The sequence below is a fragment of the Impatiens glandulifera genome, chromosome 7 (genome assembly GCF_907164915.1).
Source record: "Impatiens glandulifera chromosome 7, dImpGla2.1, whole genome shotgun sequence".
Taxonomy (NCBI): domain Eukaryota; kingdom Viridiplantae; phylum Streptophyta; class Magnoliopsida; order Ericales; family Balsaminaceae; genus Impatiens; species Impatiens glandulifera.
Genome location: NC_061868.1, coordinates 7,641,228 through 7,659,620, shown reverse-complemented (window position 1 = coordinate 7,659,620; position 18,393 = coordinate 7,641,228). Strand labels below are relative to the sequence as shown.

At 35.2% G+C, this 18,393-nt stretch overlaps 2 protein-coding genes across 2 annotated transcripts; both read left to right on the top strand.

Moving 5' to 3' along the window:
- Positions 1–7,365: 7,365 nt before the first annotated feature.
- LOC124946120 (kinesin-like protein KIN-14N) lies at positions 7,366–11,814 on the top strand. Its single transcript, XM_047486685.1, has 17 exons — positions 7,366–7,737; positions 7,842–8,093; positions 8,169–8,313; positions 8,399–8,508; positions 8,589–8,708; positions 8,779–8,982; positions 9,083–9,292; positions 9,367–9,441; positions 9,519–9,665; positions 9,740–9,872; positions 10,069–10,178; positions 10,274–10,435; positions 10,510–10,700; positions 10,783–10,864; positions 10,943–11,047; positions 11,119–11,223; positions 11,311–11,814. Exons 1-17 carry the CDS (start codon positions 7,672–7,674, stop codon positions 11,488–11,490), a joined length of 2,397 nt encoding a protein of 798 aa, XP_047342641.1. The 5' UTR covers positions 7,366–7,671; the 3' UTR covers positions 11,491–11,814.
- A 4,518-nt stretch (positions 11,815–16,332) lies between these two features.
- Positions 16,333–18,171, top strand: LOC124946133 (transcription factor ILR3). Its single transcript, XM_047486699.1, has 5 exons — positions 16,333–16,660; positions 16,873–16,935; positions 17,077–17,160; positions 17,266–17,428; positions 17,720–18,171. The coding sequence occupies exons 1-5, from the start codon at positions 16,518–16,520 to the stop codon at positions 17,978–17,980; spliced, it is 714 nt and encodes a 237-aa protein (XP_047342655.1). The 5' UTR covers positions 16,333–16,517; the 3' UTR covers positions 17,981–18,171.
- The last annotated feature ends 222 nt before the right edge of the window (positions 18,172–18,393 follow it).

Below are 18,393 nucleotides of genomic sequence, written 5' to 3'. Positions count from 1 at the left end.
TTGGAGTAGCCGCTGAGGAGCATGTGTCCATTCCAAACTTCTTTAGAAGCTCCTTGGTGTACTTAGGTTGGCTAATGAATGTTCCTTCTTTGAGTTGCTTAACCTGAAGACCTAGGAAGAAACTTAATTCTCCCATCATACTCATCTCAAACTTGTCAGTCATCATTTTTGAGAATTTATCACATAGCTTAGGATCGGTGGAACCGAAAATGATATCATCTACATAGATTTGAACAAGTAGGATATGTTCCTTCTTTTCAAATTTAAACAATGTTTTATCCACCGAACCGATGGTGAAGTCATGTTGTAACAGAAATGCGGTTAGTGTATCATATCAGGCTCTAGGTGCTTGCTTTAGACCGTATAAAGCTTTATTTAGCCGGTATACATGGTTTGGAAATGCAGCGTTTTTGAAACCGGGTGGTTGTTCAACATACACCTCTTCACGTAGGTCACCGTTCAGAAATGCACTTTTAACATCCATTTGAAAAACCTTAAAGTTTTTGAAAGCAGCAAAGGCTAGAAAAATCCTAATGGCTTCAATCCTAGCTACAGGGGCAAATGATTCTTCAAAATCAATGCCTTCTTCCTGTTTGTAGCCTTGAGCCACTAATCTGGCTTTGTTCCTCGTGACCAAACCGTCCTCATTGAGTTTATTTCTAAATACCCATCTTGTTCCTATGACCGATTGATCTTTCGGTCTGGGAATTAGGTACCAGACTTTACTACTCTCGAACTGGTTTAGCTCTTCTTGTATTCCCAAGATTCAATCCGGATCTGACAATGCTTCATCTATTCTTTTCGGCTCAATCTGGGATATAAACGCGGAATTAAAGTATTCCTCCAGAAGTTGACGCCTAGTTCGAACAGGTTCTGAATGGTCACCTATAATTTGCTCAGGAGGATGTTTACTGTTTCTTCTGAGATTCAGTTCAGGGATGTCTACCAAATTACCGTTTTCTTGATCAAGGCTAGACATGTCGGTAGGCTGAGCAGGATTGTCAGACCGACCGACTTCCTCGGATTGGATCGAAGTGTCAGCTTCCTGTTGTGGAACAGCTTGATCCGGCGGGGTTTCAATATTACCCATTTGGTCATGGACAAACCGCCTGAAGACCGGAGTCTCATCTTCACTATCAGAATGGATATTATTATTTTCCAATCTGTTGTGTAGATCAAAGCATGATGCAGTATTACTTTCAACCGACTCATCGAAAACAACGTGAATTGTTTCCTCCATGGTTGAGGTTCTATTATTATACACTCTATATGCCTTACTCACTGCTGAGTAACCTAGCATGATCCCGGTATCGGTTTTTGCATCAAAAACAGTGAGTTGGGTTTTACCATTTATATGTATATAACACTTACAACCGAAAATCTTGAGGTACTTAAGTTTGGGAATCCTGTTAAAATAAACCTCATAAGGTGTTTTGTTATGAAACTTGTTTATTAAAGACCAGTTTTGTGTATAACATGCAGTGTTGATAGCCTCAGCCCAAAATTTCTGAGCAATGCCTGAATCAGCTATCATGGACCGTGCAGCTTCCTTGAGAGTTCGGTTTCTTCTCTCGGCCAGGCCATTTTGTTGAGGAGTCCTAGCACTAGACAACTCGTGTCTAATACCGGATTCATCAAGATATGCGGTCAAGGTACTATTGGTAAATTCGGTACCTCGATCACTTCGAATGCTATTAATGCGAGTTGATTTTTCATTTTGCAAGCGTTTAAGAAGTGTAATCAGGTTTGATGCGGTTTCTCGTTTAGATGGTAGAAATATTACCCATGTAAATCTAGAATAATCATCAATAACTACCATGGTGTAAAGCATGCCTCCTAGGCTAACAACCTGAATCGGTCCAAATAAATCCATGTGAAGAAGATCTAAACATCGGTTAGATTGTATATTTCCTTTACTCTTAAAGGTTGACCTAGTTTGTTTACCCATTTGACATGCTGAGCAAACCTTATCCTGATTAAATACTATATCAGGAATACCTTCAACTAGCTTTTTATCGCGAATATAGTTTAAGGTTTTCATGTTCAGATGGTTTAGTCTCTTATGCCATAACCAGGTTTGATCAGTCTTAGCTATCATGCATATAGGATATTCTACTTTAGTTTTCCAGTCTACCTTGTAGATATTACCTATCCTATTTCCGGTTAGCAGTACAATACCTTGAGAGTTCTTAACTAAGCATGCATGTTTAAGAAATTCTACAGTGTATCCAGCATCACACATCTGACTAATGCTAAGCAGGTTAAAACGTAGGTTTTCAACTAAGAGTACATTATCAATAGTTAGGTTACCATGGACAATCTTACCCTTGCCCACAGTTCTACCTTTTGAGTTGTCACCGAAGGTGATTAGATCACCGGTTACTGTTCTGATATCGGTTAGCAAATTGCTGTTTCCGGTCATGTGCTTGGAGCAACCGCTGTCCAAGAACCATTTAGAGTTTCCTAGCCGTTTCTTTGGATCCTGCAAAATATACATATTTACAACTGCTTGGTACCCACATTTACTTGGGTCCACATGCGATTAGTCCCTTGGGTATCCAAACCTTGACAAACCGGACGGTCTTCTTTGCTAGGGTTTTAACCGTCCTTTTGGCACTTGGTCTTGTGTATCTCGGTTTTTCTATAAAAGTCTTAAATGGTGGTGATCTTCGGTTCGGTGATCTTTGGTTTGACCTATGCGGTTCAGGAAAGGCTTTCATATGTTTGAGGATTTCGGCTTTTCTTTTCACAGGGTCAAGCCATTTCTCAGATTCGGTTGGACCAACATAGTCGTATTTCAGCTTTTCTTCCCTATAGTATGCGGTCAACTCTTCTTCAGCGGTCCAGGAGCTTTTAAGGAATCTTATAAGGGGAAGGTTGCCTCTTGTAAACTTTACTTTCTCTACGTGTTTTCGGTCTTTGGAGCTATCCTCTGTGTATCCTAGGCCAAACTTGCAACGGGGATGTCTGTAATGACTACACATTTTCTTTACTATATCACTGGATCTCTTATATGCAACCATCTTATATTGAAGTCGGGCATTTTCTTCCTCGGTTAGTTCTCTAGTCGGTTCACTAGATTGTTCGGTCTTAGAATCTAACTCGGTTTCTAAAGTAGGGGTATCTTCAGGTTTTACGGTCGGAGGTTCGGTTATAATGGGTACCTCTAGTTCTGTCGGAATGGGTATTATAGGATCGGTTCTAATGTTTATGTGCTTAGGCAACATGGCTAGTAGATTCCTATATTCTTCTACCATGTCATTTAATGCATTGTATAGTTCATCTTTAGTAAATTCGTCGCAAGGAGAGTCAAATACCTGTTCCTCATTTGCCATGAGGCATGTAAGTTCATCATCACTGTCACTGTGAGCCCATAGACTTCCTCCATCATCGGCTATCAGTGCTTTCGGTACTTCACTTCCTTCACCGATTTGTTGATAATTGTTCTGGTTATCTTGGTTATCCAGTTTCCGAGTATCCCTCTTTGGTTTCCTGCATTCCCACTTAAAGTGACCCAAACAATTACAATTATAACATCTTACATTGGATTTATCGCCGTAGTTGTAGTTTGTTGGTTGACTCCTTTTCATGAACCTTCCAAACTTCTGTGCGAGCATAGCCATGGCATCCTCAGTAAACTGTTCGGCGGTTTTGATCGGTACTGGAGCAGAAGCAGCCGGTTCTATGGGTGTGATCAATGCTCTGGTTGAGGTTGAGGCCGAGACCTCCTCTTCAGTTCTAGATCTCATTTCAAACTCATATGCCTTAAGATCTTCGAATACATCATGCAGCTTCATCTTGTTTAGGCAGTTTGATTCCCTCATTACCATTGTCTTTATGTCCCACGCACTTGGAAGAGATCTCAATGCTTTCATGATAACCTCTTTGTTGTCATACCTCTTTCCAAGTGTTGCTAGCTCATCTAACACACCAGTGAACCGGTCACTATATTCCTTCATCGTTTCTCCTGGTTTCATCTTCATGCTTTCAAACTTCTGGGTGGCTACCATTATCTTATTCTCCTTCGTTCTTTCATTTCCTTCAAAAATCTGGATAACCGTGTCCCATGTCTCCTTTCCGGTTTTGCAATCTCTAATCTTGCAATATGTGTTTCTGTCCACGCTGTTGGAGATCCGGTTTCTTGCATGGTTGTCCAGGTTGTTTCTCCTTCTATCTTCAACCGTCCATTCCTTTCTGTCCTTATTAATAATTATCGGTCCTTCGGTCAGAATGGACTCCATTTCATCGTCCAAGGTGATTAAGTGTAGATACATCTGTGCCTTCCAGTTGGCAAAGTCATCACCTTCTAGCATTGGAGGCCTATCCTGAAACATGCTTGCTTGAGTATTGAAACTAACCGCTCTGATACCAATTGTTAGGATCTAGGTAGCCGTTGGAGGACCGGGGGTTGGACCGGTTAGCGGTTCTCACTCGAAGGGTGGTGGTTAATCCGGTTAGAGATTAACACCGGGGTTTCAATACTACACAACCTGTCACAAACCCTTGAACTAGGTTCAAGCGCGGAAGAGGTTTGCTTTCAGGTTGAAGCGGGACACTTGTATGATAGGCAGAATCGGTTTTAGATGATGAAGGTTTGAGATTTGATGGGTCGGTTTTGGTAATCTGGAGATTCGGCTTGGATAGAGTTAAGTTGGTTATAGCGGTACGGATCGGTTAGATAATAAAACCGGCAGACAATAAATAACAAGACAGATTTTATGGATGTTCGGAGATAAAACTCCTACGTCACCCCTTCCTCTCGAAACCGCGAGAAGGATATTCACTAAGGAATACAAGTACAATCCGATCGAGACTTATTTCCTGCTCGATAACACTTTTACAATTTACACCGAAATTGTAAAACACACACTTTAACTTTAGCACTTAGGCTTTCTTAGAACAGCACAGTCTTATCACTTGTAGAGTAAATGCTCTTAGAATTTCTCACTTGTTTCACTGTATCTCACTTGTCCCACATTTATTCTTCTTCAACTGCCCCTTTTATAGGTGAAATATGCCAACGGTCATATTTCACTTCCTTGAATCTGATTGGCTGAGCAGAGGTGCAGAGGTTCAGTGATTCAGTGATTCAGAGCCTGCGGTCATCTTTTCAGACCTGGCGGTCAACCTCAGACCTGACGGTCTGTCTCAGACCTGGCGGTCTGTTCTTCCGGTGTGTAAGACAAACCTGCTAGGTTTGTCTTTTACTCAATGTAGACACTGTCTGTTAGACAGTTGTCTGTACTTGGAAGATCTCCTTTTTGACTTATCCCGAAGTGGAAAGATCCTGTAGGACTGTCTTCTGCAACCTGCAGGCTTTCCTCAGACTTGTATGGATATGGAATTGTTCAGTCTGTTCCTTTGGTATCATTCTCAACAGATACCCGAATCGTCTTCTTGTACTGGTCAGTCATTCGACTTAACCGGATGGCTTCCGGTACGAGTGATGTAACCGGACTTCTTCCGGTTATTCCTTTGCCTTGTGGCTGGTCGGCTGTCTGATGTTTCCGGTTTTAAGCTTTGGCCGATCCTTTCTTTGTCCGGTTATATTCCAAGTGTTCCTGGTCGGTTTAGTGACTTGACCGGCTAGCCTTTTTTAGTCGGTTCTTTTGTTTGACCGGTCCGGTTCCTTGTTCCTGCATGAAAGGTTTATTTAAGTTAGGTTTATGTGAACCGGTCTAATTTTATCTAACAGAATTATTTGTAAATTTCTTTGGGGGTCCTCTGAGTCATCCTTCTGTCATTTGGTTAGGTGGGATAAAGTGAAGAAGTTTAAAGATCAAGGGGGTTTGGGTATACGGGACTTGATTTCGTTTAACAAAGCCCTTTTATCAAAATGGTGTAGCAGATATTCTTTAGAGTCTACCTCTTTGTGGGCTATTATGATCAAGTGCAAGTATGAGAATGATTGGTCTGGTTGGTTCACCAAACCTATTAACCGTGTAGTGAGATGCGGTATTTGGAGTGGCATCTTGGTGATATGGAAGACTTTTCGTGAACAATGCATATTTTTGGTAGGCGATGGCTCTTCGATTAGTTTTTAGGATGACGTTTGGTGTAGTGCTAAAAGCCTCTACTCTTTGTTTCCAACTCTTGCCTCAATCGCGATTTGTAGAGATGCTACAGTTAAGGACATGTTTGATATGAGCTCTAATGGTTTTTCTATGAGAATCATGTTTAGGAGAAGACTTAATGCTGATGAGTTAGCTTTACATGATAAAGTGTTAAACTTGGTGGGCGCAAATAGGTGATTCCGTCTTCGCATGATATTATGCGTTGACAAGATATTGATACCTTTAAGGTTAGTTATTGCTACTCCTTAATTGCTGAGAATGCATCTTACAATTTTATTTGGGAGAAGTTATGGGAGTCTAAACTCCCATCAAATATCTCTTTCTTTGGATGGAGTGTCATGCACAGAGGAATTTTAACGTATGATAGATGCATGAAAAAAGGGTGTATTATGGCGAGTCATTGTCGAATGTGTCATAAAGAGGTGGAGTCAACGCCTCACTTGCTCTTACATTGTGATGGAGTGTTGGCGATTTGGAGTCTTTTATGGAATATGACTGGTATTCAGTGGGTTATACCAAAATCTATTGTTAGTTGTTGGGAAGTTTGGATAGAGACGGTGAGTTCGGTTGGGCTGACTTGTTGGACCACTATCCCACTTATCTTTTGGTGGATCATTTGACTTGAAAGGAACCGTAGAACGTTTAGTAACCGTAGTAGACCAATGCGTCTAATTTATAATTATATTATTATGACAATCGGGGAGGTTTCTTTGGAAAAACTAGTTGATGCGGTCGGGGAACTCATTGATCTTATTGAAAATCTTCGTGCTCGTTAAAGTTTGTTCTTTTGTCATACCCTTTGGTCATTTGTGAACATATTTATGTCACGTTGTTTGTTTGTTTTTGTTTTTATTTTTTATCTTTCTTTATTTTTTTGTTATTCTTTTGTCGTTGTGCTTAAACGACTCTCATTTATATAATTTGCATGAACCTTTTTAAAAAAAACATATTTTGATATAAAATATTATGTTATTATTAAATAAAAATAAATAATATTATTAAAAATATATAATTAATATTTGTGAAAATTTATAATTAAATAAAAAATTATAATTTAAAAAATTAAAAACTAAAATAATGAAAATTATATTTAACTGCTAATTTTGAAAGTAAATGAAAGATTTAAAAACAAATTTAATCATAAAATAAAAGTGGAGCCAATTTAGAGTAGGGGGCATTATAGTAATTTGAATTCTCCAACGAATCTTTTTAGAAGAACCGCCAAGAGCAGGTTCAAAAAAATTCAAAATGCCAAACGCTCCTTAGGGTAGATCTCAACTCACTGAGTCAAGGTTCCATTTACTAAAAGACGAAACCCTTCAATCCCTTCTCGTATAGAGAGAGAGAGATCGTCAAAGAATTCTTATTTACCAATTCGAAAAATTTTGAATTTTCGCGATTAGGGTTTGTTGTCGCTCTTTCCCCTCTGTGTATCCAAATCGGAGTTACATCGGAAATGGAATCAACAACTCTTCATCTTTGAAACCAATCCAATCCAACGCAACGCAACGCAACGCGCCTCCACCCAACGTTATCAGAGAAGTTCTTTCTCTTTCTCTCTTTCTCTCTTTCAATCTAGTATTTTGTTGCACTTCAAATGGCGGCCAGAAGCCAAAACAAGCCTCCTGTATCAAACACTCCTCATCCTACAACTTCTACAGCTGTAAGTCTAGGAAGTATTTGGGTTATTTCTGTTTCGTCATCTATAGTTAATTGCTTTGTTCGATCTGTTTTCGAGGGCTGATTTTTCACTTAAATTTGATATAGAACAAACCCTCTTTGGAAGAGGTTTCCGTAGATAAGAGACGGAAGATTGGGGCTGCAAAAACGACGGGACCAGTGAATGTTCATAAAACTCGACAGGCATTCACGGTTGTGAATGGAGGTCAAGATCCGCCCCTGTCAACCAGCGCAGCAAGCACTGCTGGTTCTGATTGTGACAATGTGGAATTCACTCAAGAGGAAGTTGAAGCATTGTTAAATGAGAAGATGAAAACTAAAAACAGATTCAATGCAAAGGTAAGTAGATAGAGTGTTTGAGTTTTAGGGTTTTACTCCGATTTCAGTTTCATTCTTTACCTTGGGTTTTCGCAGGAGAAGCATGACTTAATGATGGAATACATAAAAAAGCTTCGACAATGTATTAAATGGTATCAAAAGATTGAAAAAGGTTACCTCATAGAGCAGGAGAAGCTTAAAGAGTCATTGCAAACAGCTGAGAATAAGCGTGATGAGACAGGTACTGTATCACCCACGTCTATTGGGACAATTTTTGTGTATGCCATCTCTTATTATCTTCTCAATCCTCTATTTGTTTCCTTTAGAGATGTTAATGAAAGCAAAGGAGGAGGAATTGAATTCAATTATTATTGAATTAAGGAAAAACTGTTCTTCTCTCCAAGAGAAGCTTGCAAAGGAGGAATCTGAAAAATTGGTAAGTCATTAAGGCTAAAAGAAACAGTGAAGTGGTGTTTTCCCAATCCATGGATTGATAAATTGTGTATAATAATGCAGGCTGCTATTGATTCATTCACAAAGGAGAAGGAAGACAAAGCTGCTGTCGAGAGATTGAATGTTTCTTTGTCGGATAAGCTTAAGAACGCTGAAGAAGAGAATTCAAATGCTAATAAGAATGTATGTTAATAAAATTGTCTTTTCTAATAGTAACATCAGTTTCTTTAAGTGGGTTTATTGAATTATGCAGATTTCGTCTCTTAATGAATCATATAAGAGATTACAAGAGTATAATACCAGCCTTCAACAATATAATAGCAAATTGCAATCTGATATTGCTGTAACTAATGAGATACTTAAGCGTGTTGAGAAAGAGAAAGCTGCTGTAGTAGAGAATCTAAGCACCTTAAGGGGTCACTATACTTCATTGCAGGAACAACTCACAACATATAGAGTATAATCTCCCACCCTTTTCATCATTCACAAGAACTTTACCCCTTTTTTTCAGAATAAAACATGGTCATAAACACATTTGTCTGCTTTCACTTTGTTAGGCTTCTCAAGAAGAGACTACAAAACAGAAAGAAGTTTTGGTAAGTGAAGTTGGAAGCCTTAGAGGAGAACTTCAACGAGTAAGAGATGATCGCGATTGCCAAGTGCAACATGTGCAGGCTTTAGTTATCGAGGTGGAAAAATATAAACAATGCAATGGAAAAACAATCTCTGACTTGGACACTTTGAGAAGGAAGTCAACTGAGCTTGAGGTTCTTTTTAATCACCTTAAATCATGTCTATGCGATCATTTACAAGTTTTAACTTATTATGCTTTTTAATGTAGGCAACATGTTCCTCCCTGAATCAGCAAATTAGGATGCTGCAAAGTCAAGTAGTCATCAGTGAGCAGAAACTGCAGGTTGGTATCTTGATCGATGTCTTTTAATTTCTAAACAACTTTGTTTTACCAGATTATGACTGTCAACTGTACTGCAGGTTGCTGATTTATCTGCACTAGAGACTAGGACAGGATATGAGGAACTGAGAAGTATTAATAATGACTTGCAAACTCGACTGGCAGATGCAGAGTTGAAAATACTCGAGGGGGAAAAGCTGCGAAAAAAGTTGCATAACACTATATTGGTACTTAATTTGTGAACCTTCTTTGTATTTAAAAAAATATCGTTTACTAATGTCTGCTTATTGTCTGGCTGCAGGAGCTAAAAGGAAACATCCGTGTGTTCTGCCGAGTAAGACCTTCACTTCCTGATGATAGTACAGAATCAAAGCTGATTTCTTTTCCCATATCAACTGAATCTCTTGGCCGAGGAATAGATGTGACACAGAATGGTATATTTCCTATATATCTCATTGTACAGACTTCTAGAACTTGTTTGATGTAGTTTTATTTTGAAATAAACCGAGTTTTTGGAGTATTAAAAACTTGTTCGATGAAAAAGTTTTATTATTTGAGGTTTTATCACTAAAATGAACAATCCTTCATCAAACAAAGGCATGATTTTGTATTTCTGTTAATCTGTTGCAGGACAAAAGCACAGTTTCTCATTTGACAAAGTGTTTATGCCCGATACATCACAACAAGATGTTTTTGTTGAAATCTCACAGCTGGTTCAGAGTGCTCTAGACGGTTACAAGGTGATTTAAGTTAATTCTTGTGAAATTTCAACTATCTAGATCTGTTTTAATCGATAACACAGATAATTGAAGGAATCTTTCTTTTGTTGTCACAGGTCTGCATCTTCGCTTATGGACAAACTGGGTCAGGGAAAACACACACCATGATGGGAAGGCCTGGAAATCCAGATCTGAAGGGTCTCATACCTCGTTCATTAGAACAAATTTTTAAGACACGAGAATCACTTGAACCCCAAGGATGGAAATACGAACTGCAGGTTAGCTTAAAGATCATTTCTGTTCCTCAAACTATAATATTTCTGTATTCTAATCAATTTTGCATCATCTACAGGTTTCCATGCTAGAGATCTATAATGAGACTATTCGTGATCTGTTATCCACAAACAGTGCTGCCGGAGGCAACAAACAGTATAATATCAAGCATGATGCAAATGGAAACACTCACGTTTCTGATCTGACCATTAGTGATGTCCGAAGTAGCCGAGAGGTGTCTTTTCTTCTGGACCAGGCTGCACAAAGCAGGTATACTTCTCTTCTCTTCTCTTTTTAATCTTTTGTTATGTAGAAGAAGATCATTTGAGCATGTCCATGTTATTGAATTCAGGTCGGTTAGTAAGACACACATGAATGAACAATCGTCTAGAAGCCATTTTGTTTTCACATTGCGCATTTCAGGAGTTAACGAGGTATACTTATTTAAGACTAACAATGCCAGTTCTTGTCTCTGTTGGTTCAAACTGAACTTGTTTTTCTTTTTCTTTCAGAGTACTGAACAGCATGTTCAAGGGGTTCTTAACCTGATCGATCTGGCTGGAAGTGAGCGACTCTCTAAGAGTGGATCAACGGGTGACAGACTGAAAGAAACCCAAGTAAAAAAAAAGACAAATCTTTAACATGATTATCAGTTTTATCTTTTATTTATATGTTCAATTTATGGCAGGCCATTAACAAGAGTTTGTCATCACTGAGTGACGTTATATTTGCTTTGGGAAAGAAAGAAGAACACGTGCCTTTTCGAAACTCCAAGCTTACTTACCTTCTTCAGGTGATTTGATTTGATATTTTATGTTTAGTATAAGTTTGATGCTGAAATGTGAAGTTAATATTATTTTATGTTGGAAAATATAATCAGCCTTGCTTAGGGGGAGACTCAAAGACATTAATGTTTGTGAATATCTCTCCCGATCCAACCTCGACAAACGAGTCCCTATGCTCGCTTCGATTTGCAGCGAGAGTGAATGCTTGTGAAATAGGGATTCCCAGACGCCAAACGAGCGTGAAATCATTGGATCCGAGGCTGAGTTGTGGGTGATACACAGAAAGGTTAATTCATTTTTCTGTATAAGTGTGTTTGTGTTCTGTTTAACTGACCAATTCAATTGGAGAAAAGCAAGTCTAGTAATAATATAGCTTCACCTGTAATTGTAGAGTAAGTAGGGGAATCATATTTGGTGTTATATGGTCTTGTTACCAGTTAGTGGCAGCATGCTGGCTTGCTCTTTTAGTGTTATTTTTTTTTTCATTTCTAAACTCTACTTGAAAGTAATATTGTACTACTATTGGGTTCTGTTGGATTTTTTTAATGAATATTTAAGAGTTCCATATTCTGGAGGAACTTTTTGGAATGATTTGTTTATGAGAGATTGTTATTACTTCACCATTGTATTGCCTTCTTGAAAATATCATTTTTGTACTATTAGATGTTATATTTTATCATATTCAATAGGAACTTTTTCTAATGATTTGTTTATGAGCTTGACAATTACATTTCACCATTGTGTTTTGGCTTCTTGAAAATATCAATTTAGATGTTATAATTCTTTGGAATGATTTGTGTATGAGCTTTGTCAATTACTCTTGATCATTATATTGGCTTTTTGAAAATATAATTTTTTTATGTGTTTGGATTTAGATGTTATATCTATTTGAATCAAGTAGTAAGAATCTAGGAATTCGATAACATTTATTTGTTTTCATGTTTTTTGCATTTTTATTTTCTCTCATTTCATGTTGGTGTTATTAGTTAAACAACTCTCATCATTTTTTTTATTTTTTTTTATAGTAGATCATTTTTATTTTTTTTTATAGTAGACCATTTTCATTTTTTTTTAGAATTAAATATTATTTTTCATATTAAATAGAAACTTCTTGAAAAGGTCTTTTGGTTAGGATATCATGTGGGTTTGGATTTATATAGATGTGACTAGTTTTAAAAAATAAGTTGCATGTTAATTAATTTGGTTTAATTTTTATTAAAAATGCTGTGATTTAAATGAAAGTGATGACATGAGAATAAACTTTGTTAAAAAAGGGTTAGAATGTGGAAAACTTGGAAAAATATTGATAAAATATTGATTAAAGAGATTAAGTGGAGAATGTGTGATGATGATATTTGGATTTATGTGATATTTTTTATTATGGGGGCATCAATTTGCTTTTAAGTGTGTCTTGTAATATGGATTTCACTAATCAGTGTCTTGCTTGGTTGTTCAGACTTTACACACCTTTCTCCACCTTTCATCTAGAGGCCTTGTTTGATATGGGCTTAATTGATCTAGGTTACAAAATAACCATATTATTTTGAGTATATAAATATATAATTCTTTTTTAAAATAATATAGGCTTTAGATTATTATTTTGATAGTTAATTATTTTAAAATATTCTTCAATAACCCATTTGATCAAACTAGTTGAGTTATTTGACATGGGCTTTGATAAAATTATTTAAAAACAAAATGTTTGGTGGAAAATGAATTGTTAAGGATTAAAATATTTTAAAAACAAGTTGTTAGGTTTTGCTTGAGCTGAATTATTATTTAAAAAATAAAACTTATTTATTTTAAAATGAATTACTTAGAAATGATTAAAATGTTTTAATACTTTAAAATTATTACAAAATAAATAATAATAATATTTAATTAATAATTGATTGAAAATGACATGACATTGTCAAATCTTTTAGAAAAAAAAAACTATATACATTTGTGTCTTATTTTTTAAGACAAATACTCATCATTCTTGGTTCTACCAAGACTATTAAAATCTCGAGTTAACTCTTAAAATATTACAATTTTAGATTTCACATTAGGTTAATCAGTCTAAGTCTAAGTTTAAGTAAACTCTTAAAAGTGTAAACTTTTACGATTTTAAATTTACTATAATAAGATTTTACGAGTTTATAAATAATTTAGATTTTACAATTTTACATTTAAAAAAGAAATTTATATTTAAAATAAAAAATAAAGTTATTATTTATTCAAATAAATAAATTAATATAATTAATTTTATAAGTATAATTATTTTATAGTGCTATTTAATTATTATCATTTTTTAATTAATTTTATTTTTAAATATATAAAATTTTAAATTGGATAAGTATAAATATTTAATTATATATATATAAATAATAATAATAATATATAACTATTATTTTTTCAAATTAAACTCTTACTCTTACGATTTAAGTAAATTCTAAATTTTAAGTAAACTCTCAATTTTGACAACCTTGATTCATACATTTAAAAAACGAGGTCTAATTTATTTTAATTTTTAAATAAAATTAATTAAATTAGTATTTTAAATTCAAAATATTAATTTAAATTAATTATTTCCAATTCAATTGAGTTACGGCATTATCAGAATTATTTAAATAAAATTAAAATTAAAATTTAATTTTTTTTATTACTTTTCACCACTATATAATATTTTTTTTTCTTTTTTTCATCACTCAGATTATCTTATCGATATATTTATTTTATTTTCTTAAGTTAATTAAAATATTTGAAATTAACAAATTAGAGGTTTATTTATTTATTTTTTTAAGTAAAAATAAAAAATACTTTTATAAACAAACAAAATGTATTATTAAAATTTAACTATATATATATATTTTATAATTAATTGATTTAGTAAAATAAATAAATTTATTAAAAAATCAAATTAAAAATATTTAATTAGATTATTCAAATCATAATGTTACAAACGAATGGCTAGTTCTAAACTCATAGAACCTACAATTTAAATTAAATTGAAATGGTAAAAATTTAATTTGAAAAATATTAATTATATATTATTATTATTTTTATATATATAATTAATTATTTTATATCTAGTCAATTTTAAATTTTATATATTTAAATATAAAATTAATAAAAAAAAAAAGTAAATAACACTATAAAATAATTATATTTATAAAATTAATTATATTAATTTATTTATTTGAATAAATAATATATATATTTTAATTTATAAATATAAATATATTTATTTTAACGTTAAATCGTAAGATCAAAAAAATACATAAAAAAATCTTAAAATCTTATTATCGTAAATTTAAAATCCTAAAACCTGAAATTTTATTTATTTAAAAGTTTACTTAAAATCAAATTCGTTAACCTTCTTAAAATGGTTAAATTGTAATATTTTAATAGTGAACTCAAAATTTTACATATTTAAGACTTAAGAGGTTATTTAAAATCAAACTCGTTCAAGTTCTCTAAATTTATAAAATCTTAAGATTTTAATAGTTTTGATTATTGGAAATTTCACGAAATGACCATGAAGATTCCCTTAATTGCATATGTGGTCACCGCATAATTTTAATGCGTTGGTGACCAATTTATTTTTTTTTGCACGAAAATATTCTCATCGCGATAGGTTTTTTATATAAATACTCAATTTTTTTTTATTTTGTTATTTTTTTCTCTCTTATCTCTCTCTATTCCGCGCTCTTACTCGCAACGGCGACGGAATCCTAAACGAACACATCATACAGATCGACGACCAAAACCCGTTCTAATCCATTATTATTCATCATACGTATCGATTTATGTTCTTATTTTCATTATGTTCATCTTCAAACCCTAAACCATGAGGTTGTTCTTATTATTCATCTTGTTCATATTTTGTTCACCTTGTTCATATTTGTTGTTCATCTTGTCGATGATGATATTTACAGATGAAGCTCTGAATCGGTTCCGTTTTAAAGAAGATTCGTGTGATCTCGTGAAGCAATACGGTGTTCACGTAAAATATCACGGTCGTCACGCGAAGGTCCATCGCGTTACGCGAAGTTGCACGGTAGTCACGCGAAGCGGCACAGTTGTCACGCGTTATGCGAAGCGGTACGGTCGTCACGCGAAGGCCCATCGCGTTACACGAAGCAACACGGTGGTCACGCGTTACGTGAAACGGCACGGTCGTCACGCGAATGTTCATCGCGTTACGCGAAGCAGCACGATCGTCACGCGACACCAAATTTAAGATAATCCAACAATTGGATAATTATCCACTAAAACTAGTGAAAAAGATACAACAGAAACAAATGTATTATTAATCATCTTAAACAGTTGGCTTTTGTAGCCAATCTTAGAATATCAAAAGATATAAAGAACATTTAACAACGAAAACTTCCAACAAAATCCGAGTCAAAAGGTAAAACAAAACGCCCAAAGGATTACCCTTCGCGTGACGACCGTGCCGCTTCGCGTGACGACCGTGCCGCTTCGCGTAACGCGATGGGCCTTCGCGTGACCACTGTGCCGCTTCGCGTGACCACCGTGCCACTTCACGTAACGTGATGGACCTTCGCGTGACGACATTGTTGTTTTGCGTGACCACCGTATCGCTTCACGAGGTCACACGAATTTTCCTTAAAACGGAACCGATTCAGAGCTTCATCTGCAAATATCATCATCGACAAGAACCAATATGAACAAGATGAATAAAATATAAACAAAACTAAATATAAACCAAATGAATTAGAACGGGTTTTGATCGTCGATCTGTATGATGTGTTCGTTTAGGGTTCCGTCGCCGTCGAAAAAAAAAAGAGAGCGCGGCGCGGAGTAGAAAGAGATGAGAGAGAAAGAAAATAACAAAATAAAAAAAATAGAGTATTATATAAAGAACATTTCTTTCGCGAAACTAAAAGCCCAATGCGTTTCACGATTATGATATTTTCGTTTAAAAAAAAATTAAAGTAGTTATGAGCGCATTAAAAATTATGTGTCTATAGATGCAATTAGTAGAATCTTTAGGGTTATTTCGTCCAATTTCTCTAGCAAATTAGAAAGGTAGTATTACGTGTAATATTGTGCTCCGTTGCATGTGCGTAGATGAAGAAGAAGCTTAGCTCACAAAACATTCAGTTTCCACTTCTTCTTCTTCTTCCACACTCCTCTAATATTACCCAGACCAACGGAATCGAATCTTCAGATTTTCCTCTTGAATTGACCAATCGGATTTCTATCTCCATCTCCATCTTCATCTCATTCATCTCTCATTCGTTCTCCCTTTCTTTGCTGAATTCCAACTGAAAAATCGCCGATTGATTTGGACATGGTTTGTCCTGAGCAGACTAATTGGTTCTTCGATTATGAACTGATCGATGATATGTCTGTTCCCGATAGGAATTTCTCCGCGCAGGCTTCTGGGTTTACTTGGTCTACGCAGGATTTGAACGGTTCGGCAGCCGTCGTCGGGTATGAATGAATATGATCTGTCAATTCTATAGACTTTGTTAATTTTACGATTATCTTTTCTCTGGTTAGTTTCAATTGTAATGTTTGCAATAAATAGATGGAAATTCAAATGGTTTCAACAGTGAAGTCATTTTGTCAATATGGAAATTTTGAATTGATTAAGCGTTTCTACTTCTTTAGTTGATGATCTATGTACTTCTATCCACATGCAGTGTGAAGATTGGAAGCTCTTTGGGAGATTCAGATGGTCATAAGGAAGTATCTACAAAGAAAAGGTTCAGATTTTGTGGAGATTTAATTTTTCTCTATGAAGAATGTTGAATTTCATCTCATTCAGCTCAACTTAAAATTCAATACAATTACAAATCTGGCAATTTCACATTAAGGGTTTTCTAAAGAAACATATTTTTCAACAGGGCTAGACTTGAATCATCATCATCTGTTCTTCCCAGTTCGAAGGCATGCAGGGAGAAGCAGCGGAGGGATAAGTTAAATGACAAGTATGCAGCAAACAACATGTTTTGATTGCATATGTCATCACTTTCCTTTCCACAATTTATTCTGATTCAAGAAAAAAAACTCATTTTCTTGGTTCTTTTACATAGGTTTATGGAATTAGGAGCCATACTTGAATCTGGTAAGCCTCCTAAGACAGACAAAGGTGCTATATTGATGGATGCTGTTCGAATTGTCACGCAGTTAAAGGGTGAAGCTCGAAAGCTCAAAGACACGAATTCTAGTTTACAGGAGAAGATCAAAGAATTAAAGGTGAGACTGGTCTCTATTTGGAAACAAACAATGTTGTATGACTGTATTCGGATTCTGATCTTGGGATCTTAATTTGAATTTGTTTCAATGACTGGGTATTTGGTCTAGTAACATGATTCTTATTATAGTTGAAAGAGGTCATGAGTCCGGTTCTTGAAATGCCCATAATTTTGTTTTGTGATTGAAGTTCGAATCTTATTAAGAACACCTTGATTGAATGCTGTGCTTGTATTCTCTACGGAAAAGAATGAAATATCGTTGGATTCACTTTTTTTTCTATAATTTATGTAGGTTGAGAAGATAGAGCTTCGGGATGAGAAGCAGAGGCTAAAGTTGGAGAAAGAAAGGTTAGAACAACAAGTAAAAAGTTCCAATTTCATGGCACAACCAACAACAGCAATGCCTGCAATGTTTGGGGCTCATCAGGGTCAAGTTGTTGGGAACAAAATGGTACCGGTTATGAGTTACCCGACGGTCGCAATGTGGCAATTCATGCCTTCTTCTGCAGTCGATACATCTCGAGACCATGTGCTCCATCCTCCGGTTGCTTAGTTAGTTCTCGGGGCCTGTCGCCATTCATTCGAAGACAGTCTTGTTTATGTATTGGAGTAAATGTATGTGTGTATTTTTCAAGTAGATGGTCCATAACATGTTTTTGTTATGTTTACATATGAACTAAAACTGTTTGTGGGGAAAAAAAATCATCATCTTATGACAATTCCTTGTTGTCTACTTCCACACAAGTAATAGTATCCATAATCAAATATTCTTATGATACTTGTCTTCTTATTGCCAATTTAAGTCAAATGAGAATTTAAATTACCTAATCTTCATTAATCACGATTGTTGGTATTCTATCAAAATTATTCGTCTTTTACCTCGTCTTCTACCTGTTTGTGGGTAGATGGGAAATAGAGAAGAGAAATGATGAAATAAAAATGAAATTCATGTAGACAAAACACAAA